Raw genomic sequence first — 24,110 nt, forward strand, 5'->3', positions numbered from 1 at the left:
GACTGTGGACTTTGGTCAACGAATCAATCAATTAATATTAATACGAAGTTAATTAAACTTGAATCCAAACTGCAGACATGGACAACTTAACTCATCCACTCCGCATGAACACATGTACTGAATCCTAGTAGTCGATGAAGAGACTCGTCATGCCAGCTAGTACTAGAGTACTAGTAGTAGTAGCACGTCCCTAACACTGCTTGTCTTCTCTCTGCTGGTTACAGCTGTCGACGTTGCTTCCTCGCGACCTCACACCCATGGACCTACCGGCCTAGCTACGCTGGCTGCTTGCTCGCTTGTGTCACGGCATGCAGCGCTTGCCTGTGTTGTGTTGTCTGTTCGGTCACGTCGCGCCATGGCAGGAGTCAGTCCTGCCTCCTCCACTCTTTTTCCCCTATGTGCCGTAGCTCGACGGCGCCCACGCTCGACTCCCTCCCTCTACTTACTTCTGGTGAGCCGGCGCGCGCCATGCTAACGTCGTGGCACTGCTCCTCCTCGCTGAGTCTCCGTGGCTAGAACCCACAGAGCCCGCAGTGCCGCGACGCTCATCAGTCGCCTCTCCTTTTCCATCGCGAGCGCGCGCGGACTGCCTTGGTCCCGTGCTGGACCGCACGCCATCGGTGCTCCCCGCTCCCTCTGCTTGTCTCGCGCCGACACCGCTCGGCCACAACCACAGCGGCCATGTCACCTTGGCCAGCAGCTTCTCCGAGCTGCCCTCCTCATCCTTCCATGTGCGCGAGGCATCGTCATGCCGCACCGCGGTCCGCCGCTGCCCCGCGCCGTCTTCCCCACCGCGTGCGTGAGATCCATGGCATTGTACCTCTCCAGCGCCTCCTCCACCTCCACTGCGTGTCGAGCCACCTCACCTGTCGGTGCTGGTCGTCCCTCATGAGCACACGTCGTGCCCCTGGCCCACACTGGTCTGTCGCCCCACCGCATGCACCTACCATGCTTTGCCCCGGCGTCACCGTTGCCATGGCCACCGGTGACGCACCCCCTTCCTTCCGCGCACCCGTGCCCCACAGCGCTTGCCGAGGCCGCTGCAACCGTTGCGCCCTGTTGCTCCATCTCCCTCCTCGGTACCACGGCGTCTGTGCTCTGCCTGGTGTCCGTGCCGTCGCACTAGGACTGCGATCTCGCCGCAGTGCCTCGCGGCCCATCTGCGCTGAGCTCGATCACCGCCGTTCGCCTCCCGAGCTCTGCCGGCTAATCCGCTGCCGCGCCCCGCCGTCGCCCCACGGCTACCACATGCGTGCGTGGCCAGTGTGCCATGGGCCACCGCTGGCCATGTCGTCGGCGCCTGCGTACGTGGCCGGACCTGCCGAGGCTCTCGCGCGCCGCCCGTGACTGCAACGCTGTCGGCAAACCGTTCCCTGGCCGGCGGATGGGTTCCTCTGTTCCATGCTCTGCTTTGAGAAGGAAGGAAGGGTATAAATCCAAGCAGAATTTTTATACAAGGTCTTTACTGTGAAATACGTGTCACACGGGAATAGTGTGTATGTCCTGCAAATTGATTTGAGAAAAGTGTAGGGGCCTCACCGCAAAAAGACCGCCGCCGCCCTGTCCTGGCCGCGTGGGCCGGCATTGCTAGGCCGTCCACGTTCGCGCGCCTGGGCTAGCCTGCTCGGCGCCCCGCCTGGGCCACGCGTCCGCTGGACCGCTACACCGCGCTGGGCCGACTGGTGCCACATGCCTGGGCGCTCGCCGTGGGCCTTTTGGGAGTCCAAAAATTATGAAACTAATTTTGTTAAGTTTCTAAAATCATGATCTACCTAATAGTGTATTTTGTTCGCATAGGGTTGGTATGCTTTTAGGGTTGCTCTAATTATTTTAACATGCTTAGTATTGTTAAAATGTAGACCTGTAGGAATTGTTATGGTGAATTGGTAATAGTGTTGGACCTGAAATTTCTGCAGTAGGTTCCTAGCAATATTAGGTACTTATTGTAATTGTCGTAGTTCCAAAATAATTGGTTTGCTAGATAGATAACGATGCTCTATTTCGAATAATGATTAAATCGATAAAATAAAATAAAGAAACACCTTGGGTTTTGTATAACTAAAACATTGGTTGGGAAGGCGTGATCGGGTTTCTAAGCATTTCAGCTGTCGTTGATTATTTACATATATGCATTTGCATCAATGCATATCATATAGGTACGATGATGGATCAACAGATCAATTGAAGGATGATTGGGAATCCGAAGATGGTGTAATGGTATTCTCTTCAGGAGATGATGCAATGGGCTTTCTATCCAGTTGATGGTGGATGATCTGAAGATGCAGATACTAACTTTTTAATATATATCTTATCCAGGCAAGCCCTGGTGCATAACCCCTACTCTTCTGCAGTTAAATTATATTTGTGCATTAAGTTTTAAGGAAAATGGTGACCGGGTAGGGATATGGTTTGGGTATTGGTGGGTGTAAGAGGTTGTGTCGCCGTGGATGCGGGGCATGGCTTGGTTGCACTGCTTTCCCTATCTGTGTCGATTAAGGACCGGCCGTTGCATAAGACTCTAGGCAAGTCACAGACTTATTATCCCGAGCACATACTTGTGTATGGGTGCTTGGAAGACTTATTGCTCTCTTGTCGTGGATCCAGCTCTTTCCGGACCGACTGATTGGAGACGGAGATGATGGAGGTCCTTGCACCATACTGAGTCCGGGACTCAGGAGTGGGGGCTTGGAGTCCAAGTTTGGACGGGGACCTGGACACCCGGGATAGGAGAGTGATGGGTTAGTCCTGCTTGTGTCTAGAGTACAAGCGGGGCGTGTGTTTTCAGGGTATCCAGCTAGGGGCATTGATTCGTGAATCGCCGAGCGATCCGGTACGGCTTGTCTGTGGTTTAGCATCATAGTAAGAACTAAAAGATGAAAGATGGAAGAAAAGAAAATCTGATTGCTTACCACCTGCTTGAAAGTAGTACAGGTGCTTACATAGAATGGTTAGTTAATGAACCAATGCGGCTATTAATAAAAATCGAATATAAGGACGCGCACTTAGTAATGCTTCCTGCAAATGCAATCAGCCCACAAGCCAGATAGCCTTGCATATCCTTGGAGTCTTTTCTTTCCTCCTATCGGGTAAGTCTTGCAGAGTATAATTGAGTATTCAGGGTTTTATTCCCCCTGTTGCAGGTTACAGGTGGATGCTAGAGCTAACCCTTGTGTGTGGATACCTCCTGGTGGGCTCAACGAGGATTCCTTTACGCTGCGATCGTAGTTGTTATTTATAAATCTCACCAAATACTTTTATAAATAAAAGTTTCATAATCTGTTGTCGTAGTTTATATATCAATACTTCATCATGTCATGATTAGATATTCAATTCCGCTGTAATTCTGATCACATGTTTATATTCCGCTGTCCAGTTAAATTGTTCATAACTCTAATAATATGATTTTATTCCCCTGTTATATTAATAAATATTATACTCTGATATTGTATTAAAAGTGATGTAAGAAATGGTTCAGAATGATGTAAGCTTTATTATCTCATTTGTGATCCTGATGGCAAAAATGTGGATTTTTGGGTTCTTCCCTAGGGTGTGCCCGACGGAACCGAGTAATTTAGTGTTCTCCTTTGGGTGCTTAGTGTCTAATGGAAGATGAGCACTCCTGAGAGGCATTAGATTAGGCGGTTCTGGCACATCTCCCATCTGTAATCCCTGCTCTCTCTTGGTCTATAAAAGGGAAAGTAGGGAACCCTACTAAAGGGATCGATTCAACACATCACAGCAGAACCACTAGCATTGAACCTCGAAAATATAGCTGAGCAGCGACCTAGTTCTCGGTATATATTCGATCTTTCCATCAGAGACTTGGGGCATGTCCCCTTCTCGCCCGTTTGTAACCCCTACTACGAATTTTTCAGTGCTAATAACACGAGCAACAGCCACGAACTAGACGTAGGGATATTCTGCCCGAACCAGTATAAACCTTGTGTCTTTTTAGCACACCATCTGGGCCAGACGCGCAATAACACAAATTTACTTGTTGGTGTTTACTCGAAACACCGACAATAAGTATTTTAAGTTTAAGTCATAAGTTGAGATCAAGGTGTAGAATGTTAGGTTGATCTCCTCCGACTCGGTCCAATGACCGAGTCAGGCCTTGATTCCACGCCCTGATCGGGGGCGCCCAACCAAGTCATGGTTGGTGGGCCCCCGTCGCGCTGCGCCATATAAAAGGAGCTGGGGTGCCGGGGATCGAGATACGAGGTTCACTACCGCCACAAACCCCACCTACAAACCCTAGCCCGATCGAGAAGGAGGCGCTGACGGTAACGGAAAGCTCCACCGCCGCCTCTGCGCCAGGCCCGTCGTCTACACCGCCGTCAGGATGCCACTACTACTCCTTCATCAACACCATCACCATGGCTTCCTCCTCCACCAAGCCCGATGGTCAGCGACATCTATCCCCTCTCTCCCTCTCTCTAGGCAGTGGCGGACCTAGGATTTTAACCTAGGGTATGCCGCACAATTTTTTTCTTATGCAATTCGGTAAAACCATTCCCAATTCGGTAAACCGTATCAATTAAATTTCATAAAAAACTCACATGATATGTTATCTTCTAATATTAATGTTGGACGAACTGTGAACCACACTCTAACAACTTATTTGCCTAATCTTCCTGACGCACAACTAGTGTTGGAGTGCATACTTTGTAAAGTGGACACGACACTAAACATAGCTACCAATTTCCATTCCATTTCATGGCGTATCTCACAGGACACAACAAGATGGGATGAAAATTTGTAAAATAAAGGATGAAATATATTATTGATAATTATAATATCTAGTGGGTACAAAAATTGAAAAAAAGAACCATGAGGCACAACATGGGATAAAAAACTAGAAAATAAAGGATGAAATATCATATTTGTATAGTTATTAATATTGAGAGGGGATAAAAGATAAGAAATTTAAAACTACTTGCAACTGAGGTTTTATGGGACACAACAAGATGAGATAAAATTACGAAAACTAAAGAAAAAATGTATTAGCTACAGTTAATATTTAAAGGGAACATAAAATGGAAAATATAAAAACAAAAAATGAAAAATATTAACAACAAATGTAGCTGCAAAGGATTAAACAAGCGACCTCTCGATCAAAAGAGCAAGGGGCTTACCACTGGGCTAACAAGTTGTACTGATTACCTTAGTAGCAGATATCTATATCTAAGAATTATAATCCAGTGCTAAGTAGTACAAGTCTGCCCCCACAGGGTATGCCGTGGCCCACTTGGAAAACCTTAGGGTCCACCCCTGCCTCTTGGTTTCATACCATAGATCATACTCATACTTGATGCTTATGCCAAGATTTCTAAGAACATACTCTCTCGATCAACACCGAGGTGATCCTAAATTCTATCAGATCAAAGTCAGCAAGGAGATCGAATGCATCACAGCAAGTTGCTTGATTTGATTTATGCTGGAATGTGTCGACGTACGTGTCGAATTCATACCTTGGAGGAGGATGAGTACTGCAGTTTTCTGTTCACAATGCCGGCACCGTACCCGCTGGGCATGCACAGCGCTGCGACTGCGAGCCCCTCTGCAATCCATCAAAAGAGCACTCCTGTTGCATGCCTATGCAATTCCACTTTCCTGAAATCCCGGCCATGATCAATAGTTACGGTCAGGACGATCGATAGTTACACAGTTACACTGGCATGTTACTGGTACTCCTACTAACTAGATTTAGTTTGGATTTTTTTTTGAAACTGATTTAGTTTGGATTTGGCATCATTAAGAACAGCAAGCGGCAACAATGATCACCAAATTAATATTAGCAAGGGAGTAGTACGTTTTCCTTTGCTAGGGACGTTTGTACTAACCGTTGACCCGACAAGAGTACAGAGATAAACGTTGGTTTCTGCGACTTGTCTCTAGTAGTACCTGGTTGCAAACACGAGGTAGGATCCATGTGCGCTGGAGCGAAAACTCTACTTAGCCCGTGTTTAGTTCGCGAAATTTGGATTTTGGGGTTACTGTAGCACCTTCGTTTTTATTTGATAAATAGTGTTCAAACATTGACTAATTAGGTTTAAAACGTTTGTCTCGCAATTTCCCACCAAACTGTGCAATTAGTTTTTCTTTTTGTCTATATTTAATGCTCCATGCATGAGCCGCAAACATTCAATGTGACAGGTACTATAGCAACTTTTTGGATTTTAGGGTTCAACTAAACACGGACTTACAGGGCACCTAGTAAAAAATATGCCCAGGCTTGCTTTGGCACCTGACAATCTTCCCGATAAATGTCCCCCTCCCTACCGACAATCACATCATGTCATAGTGATTTGACATGACAGTAGCAATTGGAATGCAAATGCATACTCCAGAAGTTACGGACGTCGGTCCCGACTTGAGGTCCTGGCAAACCCTCCCAATCGGCCCGTTGATTGGGGCTAAGAGGCCGCCGGCTCATGGGCACGCAGATATGTTGCTCCGAACGAATCCCAGAGCCCTGCGCCCATTAGTCCGTCCAGGATCTGGATCTCAAACTATGGGCTCAGAAGATCCTTATGGTGAGTGGTGACAGAGTCCTTCAGACCTTCACTGACGCTCCACGAAGTCGACAGCATTTATTTCTTACTCTCTGATGATAACCTTGGCCATGTTTAGTTCCTCCGTTTTCCAGAATTTGACACTATGCAAAAAGAAGATTCCTCATCACATCAAATTTGCGGTACATGCATGAAGTACTAAATATTGATGAAATTAAAAACTAATTACACAGTTTGGTTGTACTTTGCGAGACGAACGTTTTGAGTCTAATTAGTCAACGATGGGACAATTATCACCAAATAAAAAAAAAATGCTACAGTGTTCAACAGTGTAGCTACAGTACCCCCGGAATCCGGCGGCGCCGAATCCGGGGCCGAACTAAACACGGCCCTTGTGTGGTGCCAAATTCTGGACAGTCAGTCGGCTGTTTAGTTGCGGGTCCCTTTTGGTGTGGGGCTGGGAAGTGGGATTGTGGGAAGACGTCGCGCCGGGGGGAGATGGCCGGCGGGGCGCGGGGGTCGTGTCGTCTGTCGTATACTCGTATCTGGGCAACGTGGGGAGGAGGCGCGCGGCGAAGGAAGCGGGGGACACGGACACAGCCGCTCGATCGGATCTACCGTGTCCGGCGGCGTCGTTGGCCGCCCACGCTCTCGTGCCGCGGCCGGCGGCTTCGTTTGACGGGGAGAGGTCGGGCGGGCCGTCTGGTCTGGGGATCGCGAGTCCGGGGGACCGAAGGGGAGCGCGCGTGCGCTATCTGCTGGGAAAAGTCCACTTATCTCCCTTAACTTTCCTTATCTGCTGGACTACTGCCACGTAACGCGCCTGGCCATGGGCCTCTCGCGACCCACGTTATTTGCTGGGCCACAATGCTTCGCTTTACTGGGCTGGGATAAAATCGGGACCGGGCGAGAGCCTCCTCTTCTTTCTTCACCCCTGCGAGCCGGCGCCCAGGATCGGCGCATGCGGGTATTCAGAAATTGCGGGCCTGTTTGGTTCCGTCCTCACTGGAAATGCCTGGCCCAGGCAGACAGGCTGCTGCTGTTTGCCTCGACGTCCCCACCAGGCTAGAGGAGTACTGTACAAAACGCATGTCGTCTCACGGGCTTGGTGCACTGTGCTGTGCCTATCCCATCACGCGCCAGCAGCTTTTGGCTTTTGCTCGTGCAGCTGTGCAAAGCTACGCTATCCCGGCTTGGAGGACTGGCTGGTAATCCGGTATCAGCCTATCAGATACTGCTATCTGCATCGTCTGGGCCCTCCGGACCTCTGCACTGGAGCATCCCCGTAGTCACGGGCCATACAATTCTCCGGAGGCCGGAGCTGAGCTACAATGTGGTCTTCTTTGTTTAAAACGAAATATTAGAACTGCTACTCTACGGTATATGCCAACTGTATTTTTTTTTTGCAACTCTAGCATATTTGCTTAGTCAAAATATCTCATGCTCAAAAAAATTATACTACCTCCGTTTTCGTTTACTTGCCACCGAATTTTTACTGTAGCAATTTTGATCATACGTTTTTTCTGTAAAAGATTTTTAGATACATCAAGTTTTCACATATATGATTCTTTATTGAACATACTTCATTAGTGTTATATACATTGAAGTATCTAAGATTTTTTTAGAAGAAAAAACAGATGGTCAAATTTGCTACAGTAAAAAGTTGCTGCCAAGTAAACACAAACGGAGAGAAGTAAATATTTATGATATCAAAGAAGTATCATTATATTAAATATTATATATATTTTTATAACATACCTATTTGAAGTCCTAACCATCAATACTCTTTATAAATTTTGTCAAAACTAAATAGTTTGACTAGCTACAAAATGTAGTATTTGGTAGAATACCATTCAAGGTACTCCCTCTGTCCCATAATTTTTCCTAGAATGTTGGCCACTATAGTCTGACGGAATCACAGTCTGACGAAGGCACAACTGTGAAATAACCGAATAAAAAAACAAACAGAGCACCCCAACGCTTCATGTCCACTCATTCATCCAATTGTTATTGGAGTAACTTTTATTTTGTGTGGGCCCAACTACGCTAATAGTTTTCTCGTTGAATTAACATCTCACTATCGTCGCAGGTAAAACACCTCCGATGAAGAGGTTATTAGGTCTTGCAAAAAGGGAAAAAAAGAAAGAATTTGTTGTTACGTCACAAAATCCATCACCAAAAAATTAAATATTAGCCTCGTTGTTGATTCCTTGTGAGGCCTTATTATTCTTTGTTGATAACACCTTCATCAATTCCAGTGAGTTTAATTAGGCTTATATATCAAGTGATTTCAGCCTCATATATTTATGGCTATATACAAAGGGATCAAATGGACTCTAGAGGCATGGCACTATGTGGTGGCTTTGCAAGATGACGATGCTACCATCTTAGTCATTTTGTGGATGATGAAGTTAGGCACGCCTAGTGCTTTGCAAGCATAACTCCTAGGATATTCTTGGCGTGGAAGATCTAGCTGCAAGAAAATGGGCGACAAAGAAGAACTAACTAGACAAAGCTAGAGGTGAGGTTTATTTAGTTGGTAACACACTATGAGGGATGCATAGAAGGATTTATTTGGATCCCTTAGAAGTAAATAATACATGTATTAGCCAGTGGGAAACCACGCTTACAACCATTTGTTATTAGCGGGGTGTTGATAAAGCAATACTCGACATATTAGTTGTGGATCCAAATAATGCCTTAGCAAACTTTAAAAGCTAATTAAGAAATCCAAATAGACCCTAAGTAGGATTACTAAGGGAGGCAAAAACAAAGGGAGAGAGGGGGAGGGGTGCATGCTAGAGTTATATCGGTGGCTATCTGAAATATATGGACCTAAGTGATTTTAGTCACTCGACAGAGATCTAAGATTTCAAATGCTTGTTGTTTGGAGAAGGGAAAAAACATGTTGTAATTGCGCTAGAATCCTAGTAAAAGTAGACCACTAGAGATTAACCAAATGACATTATTCTTCCTCCAAAAGATAGGAGCAATTAACAAATCGAATAAGTATTACAAGTTCAAGTGCTTGATTTTACATACACAACAAATGACTCTCAACAGATTACATAAATATAAAAACTACAAGCAACATTCCTCTTTTTTCTTTGAGAAGATGTCGGACTCTTATGAAGAAATGATCAAATACAAAAGAAAATGGAAATTCAACAAGAGACAGTACATGCGAACTGACAAGTATTTGGCCGGAATGGTTCTACAGGTTTGTAGAACCCCCGAAGGTGCACAAATGAGCTAGACAGAAGAGATCAGCAGACACAATGCATGTGTGCCATGCAGGGTGCGTGCTTAATTAATTACGTACGTGAACGGCTACGAGCGCGCGTGGAACCGCGCGGAGCTTACGCACAGATGTAGCCCTTGGGCACGCACTTGCCACAGTAGTTGACGAGGGCGCTGAGCTTGATAGGGACATCGATGACGATGCCGAGCACGTTGGCCTTGATGGCCGTGCAGAGGCAGACGGCGGCCTCGAGGTCTACAAGGCCTTTGATGAGGTTGCAGCATGGCTCAGCAGGCACCTTACCAGCCTCGCCTTTGACGAGGCCGAGCACATTGGCGCACACGCCGAACTTGAGCGCGTTCAGCGGGCACTTGCCGCTGGATGGAGGGGGTGGAGTAGCAGGAGGCGGCGGCGGTGGCGGCGTTGGGGTCTGGCAGCTGCCGCAGGCGTTGGCCACTGTGAACAACAGGAGGTTGAGAGCCACGAAGAGGACGGCCTTGGATGCCATGGCTCAAGTTGCAAGTCCCTGCCCTGCAGCGCACTAGCTCGTGGATAATAACTGGAAGCAGAAAGAAGAGACGACTATGCTTGTTCTAGCTAGCAGTGAGATGGGATGGTTAGGGAGGGGGGTATGGGGTATTTATAGGAGAAACTTGAGACCTTATGTAGCTCTCCTTTTCTGTATATATATATGTAGCTACCACATGGCACCTTATAATAATAAGGTAAATTTGCACGAGCTCGATCCCTCGTCTAGTACTCCCAATAATATGTCATGTCACTTTTTTTTTCAAAGCTGCTATGCCATGTATAAGGCCTTGTTTGGTGCGACTCTCGTCATGCTCCGGTGCTGGAGCCTAAGCCCTTCCGTCGGAGCTAGGTTTTGCTACCTCAACGGCCCCGGCTTTGTGTTTAGTGCTGAAGCGTTTCTCCTCGTGGCCTCATTTGGTGCGACTCTATCCGCTGCTGAGCCGCACACGGAGCCGGTGCAGGTGCCGCACCACATAAGCTCTAAGTAAGATATATACAACTCCCATTTGACTCTCCCTTCATCTTAAAACAAATAACTTCTCGAGGGTTTCAAATTTGTCCCATAAAAAAATATAGGACATTGCATCCAAATGCATAAGCTAATCATATAGATGCATATACAAATATTAACTACCAAATCTAGGAGATATCCTCCGAGAGAGAAAAGGAGATGACAGTATATGCATTTTGTTGCCCGGCGTTCTCTGATTTTTTTAGAAAGTTATTATTTATTACGGGACAGATCGAGTATGCAGCATCTTCGCATATTGTTTATTAGAAACCTGAAGTCCATTAATTGTTATATCTCTTCCGGCATAGGGCCCAAAGATCATACCTGTTTTCCTAGTCTTAAATAATCTCTTCCGGCATAGGGCCCAAAGGCCATACCTGTTTTCCTAGTCTTAAATACTCCCTCTGTTTTTTATATGTCACCTTTGCTTTAGCCTACATAAAAACTTGGTATTTGTATCTTTTTTTTTTTTGAAACGATTTCTATCCTTTTTTAACCAAATATGTATGTTTTGGCTCGTAAGTAGAGGTACGTCCAGTTCCTGGCCCACTAATGCAAGGCGATCACAGAATACTTGGGCCAACTCTCCCCAAAGTGGCGGTAGCCCAACGGATGAGCATTCCTAAGTTGCTTGTGCAGTTGTGCTTCAGTGTCACTCACAATACTGGGCTCTCACTCCTGTCGAGTACTCGATAATTGTTGTATAGCTCGGTTTGGGATGTTAAATGAAAGAGCTCATAAACCACGCAGTGTAATCATCCATGCATGGCTATTGACTAACTACCCTAGCGAATTGTTTCTGCATTTCTGATCTCTATTTAATTTGGCTTGCTCTGAATGATCAACAGCCTGTTCGTTTGGCTGCGGCTTGTCGTAAACAATCGTAAATTTTCAGTCGAAACAGTATTTTTCTCTCACACAAACCAGCCAGTAGTATTTTTTCACGAACCAGCAACGATACGAACCAGCCAACCGAATAGGCTGCAAGCCGGTAGGCAGAAGAAGCCCACGTGGGAGCTGGGCGAACGGTACGTTTCTTTGAGCCTTGTTCTGGCAGTAGTGTCGTGGCAAGGAAAAGCTGAGAGGATGGCTTGGAAGCTAGCCCGAACCATGGGGCCGACGCGCCCGAACCTGGCAGGGGCACATTAGCGTCGCCTCCCAGGCTCCCAGTTGTTGCCGTCCCCATCGATAGCCAGCTGCTCACTACAGTCTACATTATACACCACACAGCAGGAGATGTTGCGCTGCTGGCCTGGCGATGGGGTACGCGCGAGAGAATCGGCCAGCCCGGCGCGCTCACGGGCCGCACAGTGCGAGCCAACAAACCAGCGTGCGGCTGTTGCTGTGTCCTCATGTTGGTTGCCGTGGTTTTCGCCCTCAACAGCTCCACCTCAAACCTCATGGTGACTGCATGCCGAGGAGGCATCTGCTTTCTCTTCCGCGGAATGCTATATGATTCGAATTTCAACGACTGTACGGTGATCAGACATTACTGCATGCATGCATACCGGCATACGTACCGCAGAGTACTACAGTCAAGACCTGAGGCCGGCGGCCCATTGGATTCGATCATTCATTCGACAGTTGATGCGTCCCAGTCTCGTCAGGGTTACCTGGCTAGCTCCCAGCTGGTCCCTGTAGGCTGTAGTGCAGTGGCCAGCTGGTCTGTCGGTCCTCTTTTTTGTTCTGCACCGTGCACTGGAACTGCTATGAATTGGTATACGCCACACATACGCACGCACAAGATCTCAAATCTGAAATATCTGTCATGACTGGGGCCTTTGCCGTCGTATGCAGCGTCGTTTGGCTTCCCGGTCCGTCCTGAGCCGCGATCACGGGTCGCTGGACGGACGCACTGATCCTGCTATCCATGGTTTGGTATGGTACAAGGTCCATGCGTGGTTTTGTTGGTATACGTTTCGACCGGGCGGTGCCTGCTATCCACCGATAGAGAAGAACGTGTTTCGACAGATCAACTGGCCTGGGAGGCGGAACGAATAAAGTTGCGGCCGGAACAGGTTCCGAGATATGGATCTATAGGCTTGGCTCGGCAGGACTTATGGCTGCTGCGATTGATTTGTAGAACTGATTTGTTATGAAAAAAAAAAAATATTCCATGACTGAAAAATTATGGCTAATTTTAGCTTATAAGCTCAAGCGAACAGAGCCATAGCCTCCATTATTATTCGGGATTAATCTAGATTACTCGATCTTATCGCACGCGCGCTTCGTCGAAACAGCGAGCGGCTGTGGACTTGCTGGGAGGGACGGAATGATCGACCTGACCATGGGTGTGTGTTGTGTTTGTGAGGCTGTGTTTAGTTCCCAAAAACTTTCTCAAAAAGTGCTACAGTAGTCATCATATCGAATCTTGCGATATGTGCATGGAGCATTAGATGTAGACGAAAAAAACTAATTGCACAGTTTGGTTGGAAATTGCGAGACGAACGTTTTGAGCCTAATTAGTTCATGATTGAACACTAATTGCCAAATAAAAACGAAAGTGCCACAGTAGCAAAATTCCCAAATTTTACGAACTCAACACAGTCAGATTCTGGTTGCTTTGGAGCATTCCGGGAGGCTGAGATACGCCTGCAGCAGCTCCTGCGCGATGGCCCTTGCCTCTGACGATGATGCGCGTGGTGCGTAGATAGATGGTTTCATTGCCTTGGGTAGCAACTAGAGCTAGACCACCGTATAGAACTCGGCTAACTACGTCTTTAGTTGGTTAGCAGCTTTTTAGCATCAGCAAAGCATGCACTGTTCGTTCAAGGAAAGGAAGGTATTTCTCCATTTTCATGGCCCCTTTGAAACACAGGAATTTCACAAGAATCAGTTTATTTTTCACAAGAAAAACGTAGGAATAGGAAAAAATCATACTCCATCCGTTCCGAATTATAAGTCACTTTGACTTTTTTATTTATCCATTTTACTTTATATATAGACCTAATAACATATTATTATTATATCTAAATACATAGCAAAATAGATATAAAAAAAATTAAAACCACTTATAGTTTGGAAATACGTTCCAAAGGAGGCCTCACTCGATTAGCAGTCTGCCGAGTCCCTCACGCGGCAAAGACCTTTTTCCCTTCGGAGTTCCAACCCAAACTCCACAATGACCAAATGCCACGGGCCGCAGGCCCAGAAAGAGAGAAAGCCCGTGGCGAAGCCTGCCCCGCAACAGCCTGGCAACCTCCCTCGTCGTAGCCGTTGGAATTTGGTTGGAAGTGAAGCACGAATTTCCCAGGTACGGCAACGTGCGCGTACACGTACGGCGCGTGCCATTGGGGAGCAAGCTGCTGCGACTACTACTCTCTCGTGCACATTCAGATCGAACCTGGTCAGACATGAGAGCACCGATGTGCCTGGGAATAGATACTTTGCATTTCTCCTCGTACCGATTGGTCAGGATGTCCGGTCGGCGCTCTCGCGTGCAGGGTTTGAGCCTCCACGGGTGCGCTCGTTCGTCTACCGAAGTTAAAAAAAAATCCCCTGTCCCGAGTTTTCCAAAACACAGGTTAATGGACCGGTCCACTCACAGGATTTCTAGCCCCTATGTAAGGGCGAGGCACGGGGTTCGGAGGTTTTCTCGGCCTGCGTGAGAAGATCTTCTTCCTTAAGCACAAAGTTGCGGGGCTGTCTGCCCACCGTAGGTCGAGTTTTTTTTAGCGGCGCTACTCTCTTTTTCCTCGGTACGGCTAGCGCCTGCACCCCGTTCCGCACTTGCACTCCGCCCCCGCGTCAGCCCGACATGACGTCTGCGCCCGTGGCGCTTCGCCCCCATGTGGCCCCACGTGATGTATGCGCCCCGCTCGCCCCCTCGCACCGCATCTGGCAGCTGCAGCAGACGGGTGATCTTGCAACACCTGATCTACTTTTAAAACATTCAGATGCAATACTTACAACATATATCCGAAGACAAATAAAACACTTGAAACATGCTTCTCAAACACTTGCAAGAAACACATAAAGAACGATTGAAAACCATTGCAAACATACGCAACATTCATATAAAATAATTGTCACACATGTGTGAAACATATACAACATCCAAGTAAACGCACTTGCAACGTATGTTGAAAACATAGATGAAACATTGGGGATAGAAGCTTGTAACATACGTGTACAACCATTGCAACATATGCAACATCCCCGATCAACTTTTGCAACACGTATGAAACACTTGCAATATACTTCTGAAACATACACTTGCAACATGTGCTTTCAGCGTAACATCTCCTTGCTGCTTGGAAGAATGGAGGCTCGTCGGCGTGCCGGGGGCAGCGGCCCAGCAACGGGTCGGCGGCTCCGCGACGCGGCTAGGAGGCAGCGGCCGCACGATTGAGAGATGGCAACCACGTGCCGCGCCATCCTATAGCAGCACATGGTGGTCGTCCTCGAGATCCAGTAGGTCACCGAAGCCACGGCCTCGAACGCCCAGAGGAGTAAGCGACGGATGTACCCCAACAGCAGGAGGAGGTGGAGCAGCTGGTTCGAGAGCACCAGCTCTGAGTAGCCCATTGGGAAACCCAAGCCGGCCACGACCGGGGTAGCGCTTGTCTAGATTTGCTGACTTTCCTTGGCGTGTTCGTGCCTCTTGGCTTGCGGCGGTGGTGGGCATTGCCCCTAGAGTAGATAGGAACGAGTGGACGAGAGGATAGGGGCGAGTGGACGAGATGATTTTTTCTACGAAACTCCCGAGCGGATGGAAGGGAATAATTAGGCTCGCGTTGCGGCCTACCAAAGAGCGTCCGGGCAGACGGACACCCGCACCGCAACATTACCGTTTTTTCCTCAAACAAACCCATTGTTGGTCTGTATTTCATTAAAGGGGACAAGGATCAAATATAAAGTTGGCTAAATGCGCGCGGGCACCGATCGCGTGCGCCGTGCCAAAGTCGTTTAGCCTATGATCGATTATATAAAATAAAATCTAGCTGTGCTACTTGTAATTTATACCGGAGAATCCATCCATTACGTACACTTACGTGCAAATTAGCAAAGTTTGCAAAGGGCACGTCTCACGTACACACTGTATTAAGAATACGGTACAAGCTGAATCGAATTTAGAACATGTACGTACGTACTGAACAGATAAAAGTATTTATTCATACGCACCGATCGAAATCGAATACAAAATGATTAAACCAGACATGTCGGAAATCAAGCAACAGAAGCAAAGCTGATCAAACAAGAGCTACGTGCGTGGCCATCGCATGCATACAGAGCAGCTTGCACGTATACAAAACAAAATAAACCTGAATTCAAGCGATCCAGAACACTCTTCAGCGACGACGAGCGCGCGGCTGATGAATGCATGCTTAGAGGCACTTGAATCCGGTGGGCACGGTCTTGCCGCAGTGGTTGAGGATGAGGCTGAGGTCGATGGGCAGGTTGAGGTTGATACCAAGGATTTTGCCCTTGATGGCGGTGCAGAGGCAGAGTGCGGCCTCGAGGTCGACGAGCCCCTCCAGCAGCGGGCAGCAGGGTTCCGTGGGCGGCACGCCCACCTTGGCCTTGATCAGGCCCAGAATATTGGCGCACACGCCCAGCTTGAGCGCGTCGCGGGGGCACTTGCCGGACGAGGCCGGCGTCGGGGTCGGCGTCGACGGCGTTGGCGGCGTGGGGCAGTCGCCGCCGCTGGCGCTGGCCATGGCGAACACCGCCAGGTTCACGGCCAGGAACAGCGCGACCGAGGAGGCCTTGCCTGCCATTGTTACACACACAGCAACAGCTGCTCGATCACAAGCACGAAGCGGAGTGATTAGGCTGGGCGGCCTTAATAACTCGACTGCTCAGCGCCTGTGATGGTTCATGGATGCTGCTCGGTGTGCCGTTTATAGGAGCAAACATCGGTGCAATGTTCACTGAATTTTATTTTTTGAACGAGAACGTTCACTAAATTATTAGAGCGTTAAGCTTCCCGTGACCATGGATGCATGTGACGGTGATTATTATTTGATGGGTGATCTGGATTTTTTTTCAGATATATAAAGCTGTACAGTGCTAGCGATCAAGATTGCTGCATTGGTCGATGCATGTTGACGTTTGTTCTCGCTGGATGGTGGATATCGTAGTTTAGTTTAGCAACTTGGCATATGGGTTGGCTGGTTTGTACCTTTGTAACATGATGAGGATGCCATGGAAATGGGTTTTAAAAATTGTTGTGTTAGTCAGAGGACAGTAAAGCTATGAGACGAAGGGCGCCAACCGGTGGACTTCAAAACATCCCTGTGATTGCTGTGTTAATCTGCGTTTAGTTTGACATGTAAGGGCACGGACGCACGGTTGTTCGCTTCACAAGAAAAACGAAGATTGCAGGGCGCTGCTGGACCTTAGCGGCACAGACTGACGACGCAAACCAAACAAACATCACAAAAGTTCAGTCTTAGGATCGGATCATTCTGGACCGATCTGCCAAACCAAACAAGCTGTTAATAGTTTGAATTGATCGAGGTGGTAAGAAAGCTCAATTTTGGCAAGAGTTGGCTTGAAGATTTTGCACAAAGAAGAATTAACACATATCTTTTCAAGTTGTTTAGAAGGATCAACTAGGCCTCCGGTGGAGCAATATTGTGTCGCATTGTTGTGAAATTCGTCCTAGCGAAATTTCTATGGTAAGTGCAGAGTGTCCATTTTTTCTCATTTTCACATGGTACATTCTTGCATACACATAGTCACCAAAACTTCTAGAGTTGATTAGATTTAAGCCCTATAACTATGGTGAATGTCATTTAAATTCTTATTTTTAGCAGGAATTCATGGTCCAATTATTTGAGTTAGAGTCTGTTTGGTTCGTGGATGAACTCATCCTAGCTCACATGGGAGGAGCCCGACTCTCGGTAGCCAGGCCCAATGCATGCAAGAGCATAGCGTTTGGTTGCCTGTTTGCACAAGCCAGGCTGTTTCGAGAACATGTTTGGTTGCTCGCATGAAGACGGGTTACATAAGATGAAAATATATAAATAATCATGATCATGACATTTATTACGGACGAACTATTATCTTATTGTTAGATATTATCACTTATGCATGATCTTAATTAGCCTAATTACAAGAACACCTAAGACTTAATTAGTATATGATTAGACTTACCCTATTAGAGAGACCTTCTGGATCCTAGCGAAGACCATGCCTGCTTGGTGAGGAAGCAGGCGAGGAGTTGAGGGTGTCGGTGAGGAGAGGACGCCGGCACGGGGTGGCCGGCGGTCGGACACGGTCTTCAGATCCACACATGAGGAAAACGTGATCAGGAGGTGTTTAGCTTTCCTAATTCCCTGCACGCCTCACGGCTGCGGATGCCTTCTCTTATTCCTCGGGGTGGACTGGGAACAGACCGTTGGGCAGTTATAGGGATGGCCCCTGATCAGGGCACCGTTAATGGGCTCTTAGCTTATCTTATTACTCCTTAATATTAATTGAAATATGTTAATATCATTTAATATGTGCTAATAATACATTAATAACATGATTAGATGGCTAATTACCGGCACCACGCGAGCCTGGCCCGGCAAAAACGGCCGATTTCTGCGTTCCTCAAGAGCCTGGCTGCGGCCTGCGGGGGTTCCTTGCACGCGCAGAGCCTGGCCCGACAAATACACGAACCAAACAGCAAGCGCATATTCTGGCACCCGCAGATCCTGGCTGAGAGCCAATGCAGGCAACCAACCGCACCCTAAGGACCATCAACGGCCGTCCATGCATGTTAAAGGTCCCTTATTAGACTGATTTCCGCACTATCGATCACCATTGCCGCTGCATGCGAGCTCACGTGGTCAGCCCTTCCTTTGTCTATCTCTCTTTCACTCACTTAACTTAGTTGTGAAATAGTCTTGCCATGTCGCGGTGAAACTCATTCCCTGTCATACCAACTCAATGCATCACTGAAACGATTAGAACGCTGTTGCCGTGCACGTGCTTTGTCGTACCCATAGTCACCATCGCAGCCATGCTTGCTCTAAGCAACTCCGGTCCTGCATTCGCTTAATCTAGGTCCAGATCCACCTCTAGGAGTCCACGCTTGCACTAGCCGCTCGAATTTGAGCCGAACTCATGGGATCCGATCCGCCGCCAGACGTCACGACGGAGCGCCACCGAGTTGCCATTGCTGATGGCAAAGCACCTAGAGCCTTTAACCATTGTTGTGTTCCCCCTAGGCGCGTGCCGGTGCAGTGGTGGTGTCCCAACACCAGTGACCTCACTGATGACGAGAAAATGTCCTTGACCATCAGGTTTGCCTAACTTGATTGTAATTTTTATGTATTTCAATTCAAGCATGCTGGTTTGTAATATTATTTCCGCTGCAATCTAAGTATGGGATGTGTTGTATTAAAACCCAATATCTGGTCATAAAATGTAAAAGTAGCGCCATTAAGGTTTTTCATGGATACTAGGCAGGCTACCAGATTTATATATTGGTTTAAGTGCATAGTTGTTGTCGGTCCTTGAGATTAGGGCCAGAATACTTAAGCTCTTATAAATTGGGGAATTCTGTTATGGGAGGGGATTGTTTTTTTTAAAATAATACAAAGTTGGTTTAAACGTTATATGGACAATATCCTTATATATGGCGAGTAATTTTTGGACTTTTTCTGTTTTTTCCTATACTTTTTATATCATCTCACTAAATAAACATAATAGCTGAATATAATGGATGCTAAGAAAATATTGAGTGTGTCGTTGAAAATTATGAGATTTTTCCTATATATTTTATATCATCTCACTAGATTTTTGGTATTATTGTTGCCTAATTTTAACAAAATTAAGACCGTTCAACTCTTCCTTAAGTAGCGAATTGAACGTTCAGTCTATAATACTACTCAATAGAGTCCCAAAAAAGTGTCTAAGGTGATTTTGCTGCAGCTGAAATGCAACACAGGACAAAAAACTGCAAACTGAAGAAGTAATTTTATTCATATAACAAGATTGCCGAATACAGAAGAATAATCCAAATAGTTCAGGGAAAAGCGAAAGGTGGTCTCAAACTGCAACATGCGTATGACAACGTACGTACCAACCAATAAGCATACGCTAAAACGAATGAATAGCAAAACAACGTTTTTCTGTTGAGGCCATAAGAATGAGCCTGTTCGGCTGGTATTAAAGCCGGCTGATAAGCCATGGCCTGCTCATGCATGCCCGCTCATCCATCCATCGGTTTGCTTAGAGGCACTTGAAGCCGGTGGGCACGGTCTTGCCGGAGTGGTTGAGGATGAGGCTTAGGTCGACGGGCAGGTTGAGCTTGATGCCGAGGACCTCTCCTTTGATGGCGGTGCAGAGGTCGACGAGGCCCTCCAGCAGCGGGCAGCATGGCTCCGTGGGCGGCACGCCCACCTTGGCCTTGATGAGGCCCAGCAAGTTGGCGCACACACCCAGCTTGAGCGCGTTATAGGAGAACCATCGGTGCAATACAGAGTAGTTGGTGGTGCGTTAACATTCCCGTGAGCATGCATGCATGTGAGGGCGATTAGATGAATGATCCGGATTTGTTCCTCGAATATTTGAGTCGAAATAAGTTTCAATGTAGAACAACACTAGTGGCCAAGATTGCTGCATTGGTCGATGCATGTTGATGTTTGTTCTCGCTTGATGGTTGATCATTTATTCAGTTTAGCAACTTGTCATATGGGTTGGCTGCTTGTTTCTTGTACCATGCTCAAGTGCCAAAGAAATGTTTTAGAATGCTTTACGCCTGTCCCTTTACTATTAGTGATACGGGGTCAGCATCTAATTGTCTTCAGTTCGAGCACAGAGGCCTGAATGGTATCGATATTAGGGATACCCGGACGAAGGAAGTTAACAGCCACGAACGTTAATTCGCTCGGATGGTCCAAGACGTATTTAAGGTCTCGCCCGACCTCGAGGGCGCAGGATCCGTCTCGCCCGACCCCGAGGACGCGGGCTCCGTCTCGCCCGACCCCAAGGGCGTGGGCTCCGTCTCGCCCAACCCCAAGGGCGCGAGTTTCGTCTCGCCAGAACCCTTGGGCGCGGGTTCCGTCTAGCCCGACGGGGATCCATACCGCCTCCAACCACTACGGGTCTAAGAGTACGACCCCAGGGTCAAACTTCTGACACCGGGAGGGAAGCGGGCACGTCTCGACGTGACCTGTGGCCACGACGGACCATACCTGGGGGCTCACGTCGTCAACAGTGTCGGGCGTGCCGACGCTGTGCTGCCTAATCCCCGTACGGCTTCTGACAGGAGTACCTGTTGACCACGCCACCCGCCGGAATGGAGTGGAGCGCCACGACCGGCTGACGACGCCTGCATATAGCGCCGGTGATGAATAGGCCGTGATGTGGAGCCATCCCTGTCATCATCTATGGGACCGGTGGGACCCGCATAACGGAGATGAAGGACGCCACGACCCTAGAGGCCTTCTTCTCCCTTGCTTTTCTTCTTTTCTCTCTCTTTCTCTCTCTTTATAACCTACGTCTTCCCCTTCATCTACTAAAGGAGAAGCAGGATGCCCCAGGGGAGGGAAGAAGCACAAGCACACGGCTAAACGAGCTCAACAAGACTCAACTCCGTTCGATCTTTTCACCAGAGACTTGGGACCTTCTCCCTCTCTCGCCCGTTTGTAACCCCTACTACAAACTAGTGTCGATAACACGAGCAGCAGCAGACTGGACGTAGGGATATTTTGCCCAAACCAGTATAAATCCTTGTGTCCTCCGAGCACATAATCCGGGCTAGACGTGCAGATACAAATTTTGTAGCCGGTGGTTCAAAATACCGACAGTTGGCGCGCCAGGTAGGGGCATTTTGCGTGTATTGGCGTCCACATCAGGCCTCGGATGGCTAGTCACGAAGTCAGCTGGGTCCCGAGCGCGCACGTGCACTTTGGAAGCCTGGACTTCATCGTCACGACAAAGGGAGAGTTGGCGTAGGCTCCCGCCGCCGTCCAACCTCTCCACTCCGCCGGCCACGACGCGATCGTCGAGGCGCTTAAGGAGCTGCAGTTGCACATGCCAGAGGCCCATGTCCCCAGGAGCGACCGGCTCCTCGGCTTCGACTATGGGAGGTTGGAGCGCCAAGTCGACGCCTTCTTGGGACCCCTACCGTCCCGAGAGGAGGTACGCCGCCTTACTTTCTCCTTCGCCAATGCCATGATGCAACTTGCTAGATTGGAACCGCTCTCCCTAGAACACCTCACTCGGGCGCCCTAGCAGCGTTCTTGTTTGGTCTGCGTAATGCTGCGGGGATCATTGGCCACCTCGTGGCGCAGCGCATGCACCCATCCCCTACGAATGATGAGTTCATGGGGATGATCGAATACGTTGTGAAATCTTTCCACGACCTTCTCATGGGAGATTCAGAGCCGCTCTCTGACTTTGACCTTCTCGTGGGAGCCATCATCCCTCGCGAGAATGTTTTATGGCAGGTACCCCCAAGGGATGCGTCGAAAGTGTCCACGAGGGAGGGGCTACCCCACCAAACGACCTCGATGACGAGGTCGAGGAAGATGCAGGGGCTCTTCCTCGTGTGTGGGTGGAACAGCTAAGGACCTGGCACCTACAAGCTCAAGACCATCGACAGTAAGGTCTTCATCAATGCATGGAACATCGAGCAGCTACGTCGTTTTTACCCTTAGCATATGCATGTACCCATGAAAACTAAGAGTGGTGTTTCTGAAATACAAAAATACTTTCTTTTTCGCTATCTCGTCCTCGATCCTTAGTGACACCCGACCCCAGCAATGGCACAGGGTCGGGCCTCACTCGGGGGCTGATAAGAGCATACCTATTCAGAAACAATCGCTATGCCTGACTCCTTCTCACGTTAAGATCTAAAAGCGAGAGCTGTGGAAATGAACACTGAGTAAAGTTGGTCAGACTACAAGGAACCTATGCCCCAGCGGCTATGACATTCTTGGTCATCAGCGTGATCATGGTTCTTTCGCCCGCACCTTAAGCTTTGTAGCCTTAACAACAGAAAAGGGTCAGAATGCAGTAACCTTTTATAACACAAAAGAACTAAAACTTGTTCATTTATTAGAAGGCCACCACTTCATTTATCTAACTAACTAATTTTTTGGGGATGATCACATCCTCTATCTTGACAGATAAGTCCTATGCCAGAGGATCCACCTCCTTCTCGATGTCCTCCAGCTTGGCATCGGAGTAGCCGGGCGTGAAGCCTTGGCTCATCGTCGCCAGATCGATGTTCTCATAGTGAGAGCAAGCAATCACGAACAACCAATTGACACCAAAGCGGACGCGCCCCTCGCAATGTCGTGCGCCCGATCCATGATCTGGACGGCACGAACCACGGGCAAGCTCATCTCCTACGCCGGGGCTAGCTCGAGGGCGCTGTAGACTAGCCAGACGACGATGCATAGGGCATCGTGCTCTTTGCTCTCCTTTAGGAGGGTGGCCTTCACCTCGCCGAGCTCCTTCTCCAGACTGTGGCACTTCGTCACCTCCACCGTGAGCCTGCCGTCAAGTCCTATCCAAGTCATACGACAACCATGTCAAAGGACTCACCACGGGTTCCAAGGAAAGGGACAAGGCAAACCAGAGGATTACCATCCACGTCCACCTGGAGCTTGCGCGCCTCATCACATCGCCTCTCCGAGAAACGTGCGCATGCCACCTCTGGCTGTTCCCTCGAAGGACGCGCTGGATGATAGTTTGCCCCATTCGATGGGCCAAGAACTGCCACAAGTAAAGAGGGATACAGAGCTGAAAACACTCCCACGGCCCATTCAGGCCTAGGAGTTTGAAGGTTGGCACACCAACGGGCTCACAACTGCTCCGGGGCGCCTTTAGAGTGAGGGGTGGAAAGGGATGGACTCGCTAGTGGCCAATTGAAAGGTCCTAATGGCTAGAGAGGGGGTGAATAGCCTATTAAAAATTTCTACAACAACACTAAGACGAATGATTAGTCAATAAGATGGCGAAGCGAATTTTGCGCTAGCACTATACTTGAGGTTGCAAGCCACCAACCCAATTCTATTTTGTATAGTCTCTATCCACACAATGGATATGTTGCTACACTAAGTTAGTGTGCTCTCAAAGGCTAACTAAAGAGCCACACTAACCAAACTAACAAGCTCTCACGACTAGCTACACTAAAGAGCTTGACAACTAGTTTACGGTAATATAAAGAGATAGAGCAAGATGGATATACCGGCGAGTCGATGAATAAACCAATCAATCACAAGGATGAATACAAATAAATACCAATCACCTCAAAATCAAATGATGACACAATGATTTTTTACCAAGGTTCACTTGCTTGCCGGCAAGCTAGTCCTCGTTGTGGCGATTCACTCACTTGGAGGTTCACAAGCTGATTGGCATC

General features: G+C 48.1%; 2 protein-coding genes across 2 annotated transcripts; both read right to left on the reverse strand.

Moving 5' to 3' along the window:
• Window positions 1-9,508: 9,508 nt before the first annotated feature.
• Window positions 9,509-10,385, reverse strand: LOC136493388 (14 kDa proline-rich protein DC2.15-like). The gene has a single exon (XM_066489467.1). It carries the CDS (start codon window positions 10,262-10,264, stop codon window positions 9,875-9,877), a length of 390 nt encoding a protein of 129 aa, XP_066345564.1. The 5' UTR covers window positions 10,265-10,385; the 3' UTR covers window positions 9,509-9,874.
• Window positions 10,386-15,869: 5,484 nt separating this feature from the next.
• Window positions 15,870-16,607, reverse strand: LOC136493389 (14 kDa proline-rich protein DC2.15-like). Its single transcript, XM_066489469.1, has one exon. It carries the CDS (start codon window positions 16,516-16,518, stop codon window positions 16,126-16,128), a length of 393 nt encoding a protein of 130 aa, XP_066345566.1. The 5' UTR covers window positions 16,519-16,607; the 3' UTR covers window positions 15,870-16,125.
• Window positions 16,608-24,110: the final 7,503 nt, after the last annotated feature.

Source organism: Miscanthus floridulus, chromosome 11, assembly GCF_019320115.1.
Source record: "Miscanthus floridulus cultivar M001 chromosome 11, ASM1932011v1, whole genome shotgun sequence".
NCBI classification, from domain to species: Eukaryota; Viridiplantae; Streptophyta; class Magnoliopsida; order Poales; family Poaceae; genus Miscanthus; species Miscanthus floridulus.